The following is a 13,387-nucleotide window of genomic DNA, read 5'->3' on the forward strand; positions in this document are numbered from 1 at the left end:
GCACAAAACCACATGTCATTTGTATATTTTTTCTACACAAACTAGATATAATGTGTTATTTGGGAGCTTTAGAGGTGCTGGTAGGTGGATTTTGCTCCCTTTGGACAGACACAGGTTCCCTGTTTCCCCTTTGTTAGCCAATATAACATCTCCTTGGCTGTTGCTTCATGTTTAGCCTTCAAATATTAGAGTCGTATCAATCTGCTTATCTAACTCTCAGAAATAAAGTTGAATAAGCGTATTTCCCAAAAAGTCTAAACCATTTATTTAACCTTTTCTGTTGGGATTTATATAGCTAGGTATCAAACTTTGAACATATTTTGGTCTGAAGTGTTTCTGTAAAACAGAGTTTCTTTTATTGTCAACTCCTAAAATCTGACATTGATCAGATTCATAATCTAGATTCATAAGCTCTTGATTTGAAGCACTTAAGGCTTGTGTTTTCATCTCTCTTTGAAATCCATTTAAAGAATACATTTTTGGTATGGATGCCAAAACTCAAAGTCGGTATGATAATGATAACGGCATTCAGCTCTGGGTTCTCATGTTAATAAACCATAAAACCTGTTTTCCCATGTACTGCTGTTTTAGTCTAAACATGATTTTGTAATATGTGATAAAAAGGCCGTTTTAAAAATGTGGATTCAGATTTGTTTGTCTTCCCGGCTTGATTGAAGATATGCTTTTTTTTTTTTACATGAACAACCAGACCCAGAAATAGACACTAACATCAAGGACAACCACAATCTGTTACTGTGAGGTTGAAGGTCATTAACAAAACCAAGATGATGGCTGGAGCTGAGTGAGAAAGACGTCAGAGCAGAAGACTGAGGAAATTCCACATTAACAAATGTTAACTCTTAGTGCTCCCTCAATCCCTTTCTTGAATGCCAGTTATCCAGACAAACACCCATTCAGTCAGTCATTTATTTAAATCAGGCTGTCAGTCAGTCAACTGGAGTTTTGTCAGTCCCACTGAGACTGGCCCAGAGCAGCCCTGCTGTTCCTGCTCTCAACCACAGGAATGTCCCTCCTCTGTCCCATGGGCTGCCACTGTATTCTTTCAGTCAGTTCACATGACCTCTGAACTGACGACCAGAGCGAAACATAAGTTAGAGCACACTCATACCAACTATTTGTCTCTTTACAGCTGTGAAATTAGCTTAAAAACACAAACACTACTGTCTTATTGTGTGTTTATAAGGCTGAAAAGTTAACCAACCCAAAAATATAGACGTACAGGTTATAAGTTAAAGTGAAATATACCAGAGACACCATAGTACAATGGGGATCTACAGCTCCTGTATATGTGTGGCTGTCACCACTGTGACTGAGGGGAGCATTTTTCATCTGCACAGGCCAATATTAGCATTCCTGTGTCAGTGGCCAGCCCATAATCACCAGAAATCCTCTAAACATAGTCTCCTGAAGAATTCATTATTTTTTTCAGACAGCTTTTACGACTGTGTGACTTTTAGCAGAGGGTGGTTCCAGCAGTGTTACCCTCCACAGCCTGCAGCCGAGCTGTCTGCAGCTCACAGCACATACACAAAAGCATTTTATCCCATGTGTCTTGCACACAAAGACGGGTCAGCCTGTGAAATCAGTGGAGCGGGATCGAGTGAGGACTACCTATTGTCGGTTCCTGACAGAGAACGATGGAGCCCAGTCAGCCACCCACACTCATTTGCACCACTCAAATAGAGTGGACTAATTAAATTCCTGAAACCATTTTCTCTTTTTATCAATATGTTTCATTATGGAGTTTTCTTTCTCTGTTCCTTCATAGGAAACTGTACAAAGCAGAGAAGCTGCCATCCCATTCTTTTGAGATTGACCATGAGGACATTGACAAGGATGAGGTCAGTAATGACCATCTTCTGACAAATGCTTTTTTGAATGAATGCATTACATACTGAGCACATCCTGTTTTAACTAGTTTACTGCAACCTTAAAGCTCTAAAAATATACTTTGCAAGAGCAGTTAGCTCATTACCGGTCAGGGGGATATTGTTTCTGAACATAATTTTAGTGACAAATGGCCATCCTAAGATAGGAAAGTCTTATTTTCTCCATCAATCATCTAAATGGAAAGCTAATGTATCTGTAACCGAAAGTATTTGTGTTTTACAGGATACCACCTCACTGTCCTCGTCGAAAGGAGGAGGGGGAGGCGGTGGAGGTGGAGGAGGAATTGGTGTTTTTCGGTCAGGCTGGCTCTACAAAGGGAACTTTAACAGCACCGTTAACAATAGCATCACTGTTCGGGTGAGGAAATATCTCCCTTTTAATGCACATACACACACACACACAAACACACACACACTGGTCCTCAGATCACCCCTGTTTTCAGCTAAAATGTTTGACCTTGCTCTTTGACCTGGTAAACCTAGTCGAACTTGATGACATATTTACCCAGAATGGGTTATTATTATCAATATGTCATCGTCTACATTGCCATTTATAGTTCAAGAAACATTCCTCACTTACTTCTTCTGATGTTTTTTGGTCATCTCTAGTATATATTCTGAATAGTTGTACATGACTTTGACCATGGTGTTAATGTATTTGAACCTTATTCCATCTGTGCAGTCGTTCAAGAGAAGATATTTTCAGCTCACCCAGTTGACAGATAACTCCTACATCATGAACTTCTACAAAGATGAAAAGATCTCCAAGGAACCCAAAGGTTGCATCTTCCTTGACTCGTGCACTGGTGTGGTACAGGTGGGTTTTTAAAGCATTCATATGAGTAAAAGTGCAACACTGTAAAAATACAGTAGCATTTGAAGGCTTTTTGAGGCTCCTTTCCCTCCAAAACATTTGCAAAAAACAAGAATGTGGTGGATGCAAAAAGCAGCAAGAAAGGAAAAAAAGATTAAAACATCTAAACACTTGATTCCATTGCATCAAATATTTGATTCACTGGGACCAGAGCATTCCTCTATAAACAAATCTTGGTAGTAGGATAAAATAAAAACATTTAGACATTTACCTTTAAAGGAGCATTAAAGGAGTTGGATGTGACTATTAATATAAGAGCAAACAGCTATTTTCTAAAAATGTGTAAAAATGTGTTGTAGCACTGGCATCCTGACCAGAGAATGAAGTCATGCTGTTTGTGTTGTAATCTGGGCTCCTCTGTTTTGTGTTGTGGTAGAGGGTCCAGCTGTGTGTGCATGTGAGTGTACTGTGTGTATCTCACTGGCTAGCTAATCGCTGCCACTCTGTAGTGCTCTCATTCTGTGGTCATCGCTGATATTAGGCAGGAGTGTGGCGCCCAACCTCAGGTTTCCCCCTAGGTAACAATGCTAGCTCTGTCAGCACTGTTGCCATTGTTAGCACTGTTTATTGAGTTAGCATCATTAACTTCTGGCTCAGCCTCCTCTGTGTTGAGAACTGTGTGCAGACAGTCCCGCCCTAGAGTCTGAACCACAGGCTACATTCACATTGCAAACAAATTTGGCCCAGATTCGATTTTTTTGGCTTTAATTTGACAAAGATCAGATTTTTTTCTGAGAACTGTGGACACAGAAATCAGATTGTTTTGCGGTCAGATCTGGGCCACATTCGATACATACATACAAGTGATGACAGGCCATGCAACTGCTGTGGGAATTGTCATATTATTGACGTGTATTATTGAGGTTTTTCCATGTCACATATCACTGCACAGGTGCAGAATACTCACCATACACTGTTGGAGTGGTGTGTTGAAACTAAAGAAGGCTGCCGTAACCGTACTGCTGCTGTGGTGGGCTGCCTCAGTCTTCAGCTGTTAGAGATGCTTTCTGATAAGGGCCAGCTTGCCTACATGCTGTGACAGCGTTGTCATGAGGCGCTGACAGAAATATAGGAAAGAGGCCCCAGAGTTTTGATCGCAGCCAAACCACTCATGACTTCTCTCCCAGCCACACCCACACCTCTCACTCCACAAAACTGTCAGTAAGAGCTGCTAATAGAGCTAGCAGACCAAAAGCGTAAAAAAATAAAAGCCCATTGCTTCAAATGTCATTTCTCCAAAAATGCAATACACACTCTCCCAAACAAAAGCACATGGCTACTTAATATGCTGAATGATATCATCGGACCTTCCAACTATGGTGACCATTCGGAGGATGATGCTTGCACTGCTATGTCTTTCATTTTTCTCCAGATACCTGTTTCGTGAATGTGATGTTTTTTTGGTTGTTGTCCCAACATGCGTGTGTGCGACATTGTTGGTTGCATGTGAGGCATTTCAGGGCAGAGATCCATTCACACTGATGTCAGATATGGGTCATTTCAAACATGAACCTAAATCATCTAGGCAGAAAGATCAGTTCTGGGAAAATAATCAGACTTGAGTACAAAGACCTGTAATGTGAACGTAGCTGGAGATATGCTCTGAATGTCACATACAGCTCCTTTATATGAGTAAATATTGTCATTTATGAGGAGACATTGCATTTCATAGGTCTACCGGTGTAAAATGAGGCTTGCAGGATAATAATGTCATAGAGAATATTTTTTTTTTTTTTGTACATACCCAGTGATTGACAGCCTCATGGGAGTCATTTTTATTCCTCTGTATGCTGTTAAATTTAATTAACAGTAATTGCTGGATGATGTAATCTGTGTGGGTTTTGGGAGGTGCAGCTTCCTCTTTGTTACAAGGACCATAGTACAAATGAGCTTGTAGATTTATTGTGTTTTTACCCTCTGCAGTTTAATTATACTTTTATGCAGTCTTGTATGTAACTTTAACATTGTCAAATGCTGTATAACCATCTATCTTCTCCAAAGATGGATGGCAGATTTTTCAAACAATTCTTTTTTTGTTTTGAATTTATATGTTCTTGTAAAAAAAGAACTGTTGAGAGACAATTTTAACAGTAGGCGTTATGATATTTCAGATATTTTTTGACCACGTTTTTTTTATCCATTTGACATCCAGAAACTAAACTAAGCAGGGCTTGTGTGGAAGCAAGAGTCACATTTTCCTAAATCCAAACCAAGCTCTGGTTTCATTGTGTGACCACATTATCCTATCCATCCTTCCATTCATCCCCCTACAGAATAACCGTCTGAGGAAACATGCCTTTGAGCTGAAGATGAACGAGGTTACGTACTTTGTGCTGGCTGCGGAGAGCGAGCAGGACATGGAGGAGTGGATTAGCACATTGACCCGCATCTTACAAATCAGTCCCCATGACGGTCCAGCTCCTGACCGCAAGAGTCTGGACCTGACAGATCATCGGCAGGGTGAGAGCGGCTCTGTTTTTGTATTTAGGAATACACAAAATCTTCCTGTGATGGGTGAAGAGAGAGGAGGCAGAGAAATGGTTGGAAAGAGTCAAAGAAATGGAAGCACAAATGGTAATTTAAAGGCAAAAGGGGTATTTAAGGAGAGATGAAGAGGAAATTTTAGCATAATTCCAACACATGTATAAATCATGGTGCCCTTAAGAGAGGAAGATTTTATACTCCATGCCAACAAAAATGTAACCCTCTCTTCTCCCTCTCTGACTTACTCGAACTAAATAATATCTGCCATCGTGCCATGATCTTAATGGGGAATTTCAGCAGGGTTGCGGCTCAGTCCATAACATCAGTATCAGGAAATGAGGCCTGACACCAACCAGTGACTCCACCTTTATTTAATATGTTGTTATTAAAAGAAAGTTACATAGAAGCATAATTCATAATACTCCACCTTATGTGCCAGCTCTGTGAGAGCCCAGGCATGGGTCCGCTGTCTCTAACATAACACAGATGGACAGAGCGTTGAGTTTTGGCCCAGTGAAGAGTGGTGGAATGATGTAATAACCTCAGCCGTCAAGGCTCTGTGGTCTGTTAGCATGCCTCTAAATCAGGCTGCAAGTGTGTGGTGACCTACCATTAATGAGCCATTTTGTTCAGCGTGGTCTTTGGGAAGAATCGCTCCAGGCACATGACGGTCATATTTCTGCAGAAGCCCGCCTGCCTTATTACCCGTAAATACCACAAATGGAGACATATTTTATTCTGAGATGGAGATATGTCTGCTGACTATGGTTAGTGTATATTCAGTGAATTGCTGAAATGATTTTAGAAAATGTCATACGGCCTTTAACCTATGGGGAAAATGGACTGCATAGATAAACTATCCCATCCTCTCAGTGTTTGCAGTTATCACTCATAAACAGAGGTCACTCTCAGGAGTCCTGATTGTGTTTGTTCTCCTTTCAGATGTGTTTGACCTGTCGCTGAGTGACTGCTGTTTGCAGGAGAATGAAGATACTACGACAGAGAACGGCATCAATCCAGAGCTAGCAAAGGTTGTCTAAGCTGGCATCTCTCTCAAACAATGACACACTCCTACTGCCTAAAGTTACCTCTTTTATTGTTATTAGGGCTAGGCAATATCAATATTATATTAATGTGGCGATATCAGACTCGATATTGTCTTAGATTTTTGATATCGTGATATTGTAAATGTTGCCTTCTTCTGGTTTTAAAAGCTGCATTACAGTAAGGTGATGCGCTGGTCTTTGCCTGATTTTTTATCAGTGTGTTACAATTGGTTTCCATCTTCAGTCTGACATTGTGTCCATCTGATGTTTGTGGGGGAGGGGGATTTGATTTTCCCTAACCGATTAATATAGACGCACATATCTGCCTGAATTTAGCATCATTTTAAGTCCATGCCAACGTGTAGCTTTGCCAACATACCTGTTTTGCCGAGGTTTAAAAAGAAGAGCGGAGCAAAGTAATACAAACTACAGCAATGCCCGACTAGTTCTGCCTTTACCCACTTAGTCATTATAGCCACATTACTGATAATAATTTATCAGAAATATCATTGTGTAAATATTTTGTTAAAGCACCAATAGTCCACCCCACAATATCACTGCATTATCAATATTGAGGTATTTGGTAAAAAATGTTGTGATATTGGATTTTCTCTATATTGCTCAGCCCTATTGTGCGTAACATAGCCCTAATTGTACATACATGCAAAGCACTACTGTCAGAGTCTATTTATAGGTGCTCTCAGGAGGTTTTGACCTTTAGTGGCATTATGGAGTAACATTTTACATGAGGATGCACACGTGTACATACAAGCAATACACATTCCTAATGTTTTTCCATGATCAACAGTTGGTGGTGGTAGAAAACAATGCGTCAGCAAAAGACTGGAAAGAATAAGACTGCTAGTCAGTCTAAACATAGATGTAAACAATACCAACATCCAGTTATTTCAAAAAGAAAGCTTTGTAAATATTCTATAAGGAAGGAATTTGCCATGTTTTTATAGGCCTCAAGGATAAACACAATGAATTGTGGTGAGAAACACAGTAATAAACATAACTGCCTTTGCTCAAAAGAAAACTGTGCTGGCTACTTAAACTTTAAGACGTAAAAAAGCAGCACTGACCAAAAAGGCAACAATGGAAAACCTGCTGTTTTTACCTTTATCATAATTCATAATAAGCAATTTATTATTTGCATCAAGTTGCTCATTGACAGTCTCTTTCTGTCTTTCTTGCCTTTTCTTTCCTGAACAGTATATCTCTGAGACAGATGAAGGAATTCGCTCTGCCAGGAGAGAAGAGAGGTTGAATCTGTTCTCACTGGACCCTGACACCCCTGTATGTATAAGGAATAAGCTCATTGTTATTGAATTTTGTTATTTGATAGAAAATATACAGAAAGAACATATATTGTTTATTTGTTTTCACCATACATGTTGTACTTTATGACATAAATCTAATGTTAATGTCATGATGCTGCTGCAGTATTTAACCAGAGCTCATAAGTAAAATAATAGCCCTTCTTCTCAATGATGAAAATGAAGTAAAATATGCCACCGAATAACAAACTGTGTTTCACCAACTGCAGGTTCTGAGGAGTCCACGGAATGAACACTCATCAGGTGAGAGCGCACCAGTGCGTCCGTTTGAGGAGAAACTGGGCAGAAGGTTTATGATAACCTGCCGATCACTCAACCTCATGCTGCAGGGCTGCATCAACGAGAGTGAAACTGGACCGGTCACTAATGTGAGGATTAGAGACATTGTGCCTTTATCACTCTCAGAGTTATTCAAACATCCTTCTGCATTAACATGTGTCTGTGAAGCTATGAGAATTTTACATATAAAAAGGAACTGAAAGTGACTGAACTGAATCTGCTCCACCAGATCGAGCCCTTCTTCGTGTCGCTGGCTTTGCTGGATGTGCGAGAAGGTAGAAAGGTGTCCGCAGACTTCCACGTAGACCTCAACCACGAGGCTGTGCGTCAGATGCTCGGAGGCTGCAGTAACGGGAAAGGTAGTCCTGCGATGGGGGTTGGGGGTCAGGAGAATGGCCTGTGCTCTCCTGCTGAGAAGAAGCCAGGAGACTGTAGCCTCAGCCTGGACCTGGAGCACTGGCTCTGTTTCCCCAAACAGGTACGGGGATAATACCCCTACAGTGTGTTCTATAGATCAAGATCATTGAAAGAAAAATGCATTTAACAAGAAGAATGGCTCTTAATATTAAAATCTTTTTCTTTTAAACTTTTATCTTTATTATCCAAACATATGGCGATTCAATTTAAATATAAATTATTAGGCATTAGAGAAGAAGAGAAAGAATTACAATAGTAATAGTAATAATAATAATAATGTAATAAATAAAATAGGGAAAAAAGAGCCACGTACCTCAACAACAAAGGAGACTTATCCTTGCTGAAGCTAAAAAAAGAACAGGGGCCACTATCTCGCTAACCTACAAACCCTTCCTAACACACCTGCACATACAGGCAAGTATACAGATAAACTCACTCACCTCACGCACATACCCACGCGCACACACAATCATTAATAAGTATTTAAATATTAAACATTATTTCCCAAGGCAGAAGTTGGTCGGTCAGGTTAGTGGAAAACTTTTTAAGATGTACTTAGCATTTTCTCTTTTTTAAAGATAGTCTCACGGTTTGTTCAGTAACTTGTATTAACTCAACAATAATTGGTTCATAACATGGTTTTCCAATGCTCTCCATGCAGGCCATTTTCTCAGTGACCAACCCGCACACTGACATAGTGATGGTGGCAAGAGTGGAAAAGGTGCTGATGGGAAACATTGCTTGTGGGACAGAACCTTACATCAAGAATACAGATTCCAGCAAGGTCAGAAAGTCATTTTTTATTGCTTACGCACTGACATTTACATCCATATTTGCATTGCTCAGTATCACATTTCTTCTCAATTTATTTTCTGTCATTGACCAACGACACAGAGCTTTTATATCGTCTTATCTCTAGGAGCAAGCTGGGAAAAAAATGGCTCATGAAACCCGCTGTTAGGGCGTTTGTTGAAAGGGAAATGGCTTGATCCACTCCAGCCGTTTAATGCATGACATTTACAAAATGGTTTTGCTGTAAGGCCAGAGTTTATCTTCATCACTGAATGCCAGTCTGCTCGGATAGTTTAGAAATAAGGTTTTTTTCCGACATCCTATCCAAGACATTTCCTGGCTTCCCCGCTGGCAGTGCTCCATGTGGTCCTTGTTTAAATGGCTAAGTGAATCACCAGACATTCAACCTGCTGCCTGTATGAGAGAAACCTTGATTTAGTCTGCCACTCTGTCGTTGAACTAGGATTTAGGGCTGATCACATCCCACTGTATATTAAAGTATCAGTTGTAGTGTCTTGCTGACGTTGCGCTCTGTCCATCTCTATCTGCTTTTGTCTTGTACAGACGGTTCAGAAGATTTTGAAATCCAATAAACAGTTCTGTAGTAAACTTGGAAAGTATCGTATGCCGTTTGCCTGGTCGGTCAGGTTAGTGGAAAACTTTTTAAGATGTACTTAGCATTTTCTCTTTTCTTTAACCAAAATCCTAACAGTATGTCCCTTTCTATTAAAGGTCAGTGTTTAAGGACAACCATGGGGCACTGGACAGAGAGTCTCGTTTCTCGCCTCTCTTCAAACAGGAGAGCAACAAGATATCCACGGATGACCTGATTAAGCTGGTGTCTGAGTACAGGAGGTAAGATCTATCTTATCTATCTATCTTCAGCTTTAAAGTAGGCCACTTGGGCTTCTCCAAGGCAATATAAACATTTCTCACAGCATCAAATTCTAAATTTTGTGTGTGCAGGGCTGAGAAGACGAGCAAACTGCAGACGATTCCTGGGGCGCTGGAAATCGCAGTCGACCATGTTCCAATGGAGCATCCTAGTATGTGCACTTTTTAGGCAATACTCTCTGTTTGCATTCATTCATGTTCCCGTTCTGCCTCCTCTTTCCCATCTACTCCTCTATTATGCTGTGTGTTTGAAACTTTCATTTTGGTGCTTCTAGACTGCGTGACATCCTCTTATGTACCGGTAAAGCCTTTTGAAGAACTGAGCAAACACCAGCCTACTGTGGAGGTGGAAGAGTTTGTTCAGGACACCACCAAGTTCACACAGCCGCACCGCGTCTACAGAAACCACATCTACGTCTACCCTAAACACCTCAAATATGACAGCCAGAAAAGCTTTGCCAAGGTAAAGAACCATAGCTGTTTAGGTCCAGTTTGTAGGATTTAAGGGGATATATTGGCAGAATTGGAGTATAATATAATAAGCATGTTTTCTTAAGTGTTTAATTATCTGAAAATAGGAATTGTTGTCTTTTCGTTACCTTAGAATGAAATCTCATAGGGAGCAGGTCCTCCTCCACGGAGATTGCTGTGTTGCACTGCCATGTGTTTACAGTAGCTCAGAATGGACAAACCAAATATTGACCCTAGATAGGGCCACACAGGCTTTCATTTTGGCCACCCTAATTACCAGCCCTTATGTGATGAGCTGAGCAGTGTCTTAAAAACACATTTTTAACGTGGACCTTTATTCTGTGCTTTTGATGGTTTGAATTACCGGCTTTGTTTGTTTTGGAGAGGAAGAGACTTCTGCAGGCAATTCAGCTTATGGTAAAACCCTCCTGAATGTTTGGATCTTAAGTTATCAGAGATAATTAGTGGATAATTAGATAATTATTATTAGTAGGTGCTGGGCTGCTGGCAACTGAACAGTGTCAGAGAAACAATGATTTTTAATGTGAAGCTGCTTGATTCTGTGTTTTTACCGGTTTTAACCACCTGGTCCATTTGTTTTGGAGAGGATGAGACCAGAATACTGAAGAAATCCTAACCGGGGGTTTTTTACTTGGCACATGGGAGAAGTTTCAGCTGGTTGCAATTTGCAATCTTCACCTCTAGATGCCACTAAATTCTACACACTGCTCCTTTAAAGAACTTTTTGGAAATAGTCTCAAAATCACTAACAGCATGCCTCTTGTGTGATACATACTTCATATACTTTCAGTATTCATTTTTTTTTCTCTGTTGTTAATCCTTAACTTTACAATGGTCCTCTTGTTCGCAGGCTCGTAACCTCGCAGTCTATGTGGAGTTCCGAAGCTCAGATGAAGAAGTTGCCAAACCTTTAAAGGTAGAATGCAATCCAAAAACATGCTGATGGGACATTTATTGGCTTTTATACTACTCAATTTTCTCTAGTTAAACCCAGTCTGTCATGAGAAACCAGCTGAGCATGACTTCATGATCCTTTTTCTGTTACTGCTGTTTTTCCAGTGCATCTATGGCAAGCCGGGAGGTCCTGTGCTCACCACAGCAGCCTGTTCCACAGTCCTGCATCACTCCCAGAACCCGGACTTCTATGATGAGGTACAAAGAATCATCACACAGATATCATTCGAACCAGGACATGTGTTGAGCTTTAGCTTTAGCAGTCCTCAGAGCATAAACAAGAAAATGTTTGCAGCTAATTTACCAATCTGCGGCATCTCCTTGCTGTCAATAATATAACTCATTATATGCTGTTGTGTCCTCAGGTGAAGATTGAGCTTCCGACTCAGCTTCATGAAAAGCACCACCTTCTGTTCTCCTTTTACCATGTCACCTGTGACATTAATGCTAAGACGAATGCAAAGAGGAAAGAAGCCCTGGAGACCCCAGGTGAGTTGGTGGTCCATCTGGAGCTGTAATTTAGTGAAACATTTTTTTATGCAGTATTTTAACCCTTTGAAACCTGAACAAATTGACTTCTTTCAGAAATAAGTACGACAAGCAACAAATATCCAAAAATTAGTATGACATTTTTAAAAAAGTTACAAGATAATTACTTTAAAATTAAAAAAAAAAGAAAGGAAAAGAAAAGGACTTCAATAAGGTGCCGTTTTTTTTGTAACAGATTTTTAAATAATTAAGAGAATTAAAAATATTGTTGATGATATCTAATAATCCCCCCAGCTAATCAGATAATTTCCTTGTCACCTTGTACTTTTTTTGCAGTCAGGTTTTCAACCAATTTTCTTAGGTTCAAATGCTTGTGAAAGGCATTTGAATGCAGCACAAGACAACCTATAATGATCCAGGCATTAAGGGGTTAAAGCTGGTCCTGTCCATCTTTAAATACTGTGTTTTGTATTTGTGTGTGTCTTTTTAGTGGGGTATTCTTGGCTCCCTCTCCTCAAAGAGGGCCGTCTGTCATCCCAGGAGTTCAACGTCCCTGTCTCCTGTAACCTGCCACCTGGGTACTTGGCCATCAAGGAAGCCAACAACACCAAGGTGAAAGGAAGGAAGGCCAGGCTGTATAAATATTAAGATACTTCTGAAAAATAAAAACACTAATTTGTGAGAAAAGAGGGATATTAAAAATTACAGCATGTGATTAATTGATACTCAAGCAGTCTTTTCGTTTTACAGGGTGGAGCAGATGTGAAATGGGTTGATGGGGGAAAAGCTATCTTCAAAGTGTCCACCAATGTTGTCTCCACGGTATACACTCAGGTAAGACCATCATCTGGGTTTCTGGAGACTACTCTTTTTGCTGACTTTGTTTTTTCTGGCTTACTGATACTATGATGGACTGTGATGAGTCCTCAGTGAATGATGGGAAGTCCCACATGAACCTGAAAAGGGTAAGTGCTATAGAAGATGGATGGACATGCTGGTGCTCTACCTTTTGTTCCAGTCACTGCATCTTTTTATAAAATGAGCCAGAAAGAGGACATCAATTGTCAAGATCTTCACTGCTGAAAAGATGGCATTTTCATAAAACTGGGCTGTAATGCAATAGAAAGATGAACATGCTTTTGAAATTGGTGCTATATGACCAGATTAAACAGGTAGAAAATTTACAACTACATATATATATATATATATATTGCACAGCACTAGACTAATGAACGCTCCCACTGATGAGTGAAATTCTCAGATTACAGCCAAACAGTACATCTAAATGAGTCTCTGAAAACATTTTAGTTGAGAAACAGCCAATACAGTAACAGAATCTTGACTTATATTTGACCAGCACTGCCTAAATTGTATCATTTGATCAGAGTTTGGTCTGCATTTTAGAAAGAAACTGGC

General features: G+C 40.1%; 1 protein-coding gene across 5 annotated transcripts in view; it reads left to right on the forward strand.

The window, feature by feature from the left end:
* The window catches only part of dock10 (dedicator of cytokinesis 10), a 76,811-nt gene that overhangs the window by 38,122 nt on the left and 25,302 nt on the right, over window positions 1-13,387 (forward strand). For all 5 annotated transcript variants that reach the window (XM_042486669.1, XM_042486667.1, XM_042486668.1 and 2 more), the window contains exons 5-22: window positions 1,790-1,862; window positions 2,134-2,268; window positions 2,593-2,727; window positions 5,058-5,244; window positions 6,211-6,299; window positions 7,530-7,613; window positions 7,864-8,022; window positions 8,163-8,411; window positions 9,012-9,134; window positions 9,707-9,789; window positions 9,875-9,997; window positions 10,109-10,188; window positions 10,312-10,499; window positions 11,379-11,444; window positions 11,588-11,680; window positions 11,848-11,971; window positions 12,462-12,583; window positions 12,722-12,805. In XM_042486669.1, coding sequence (XP_042342603.1) covers window positions 1,790-1,862; window positions 2,134-2,268; window positions 2,593-2,727; window positions 5,058-5,244; window positions 6,211-6,299; window positions 7,530-7,613; window positions 7,864-8,022; window positions 8,163-8,411; window positions 9,012-9,134; window positions 9,707-9,789; window positions 9,875-9,997; window positions 10,109-10,188; window positions 10,312-10,499; window positions 11,379-11,444; window positions 11,588-11,680; window positions 11,848-11,971; window positions 12,462-12,583; window positions 12,722-12,805 — 2,197 coding nt within the window. The remainder of the gene's footprint in view (window positions 1-1,789; window positions 1,863-2,133; window positions 2,269-2,592; window positions 2,728-5,057; window positions 5,245-6,210; window positions 6,300-7,529; window positions 7,614-7,863; window positions 8,023-8,162; window positions 8,412-9,011; window positions 9,135-9,706; window positions 9,790-9,874; window positions 9,998-10,108; window positions 10,189-10,311; window positions 10,500-11,378; window positions 11,445-11,587; window positions 11,681-11,847; window positions 11,972-12,461; window positions 12,584-12,721; window positions 12,806-13,387) is intronic.

The sequence above is a fragment of the Plectropomus leopardus genome, chromosome 5, assembly GCF_008729295.1.
Source record: "Plectropomus leopardus isolate mb chromosome 5, YSFRI_Pleo_2.0, whole genome shotgun sequence".
NCBI lineage: Eukaryota > Metazoa > Chordata > Actinopteri > Perciformes > Serranidae > Plectropomus > Plectropomus leopardus.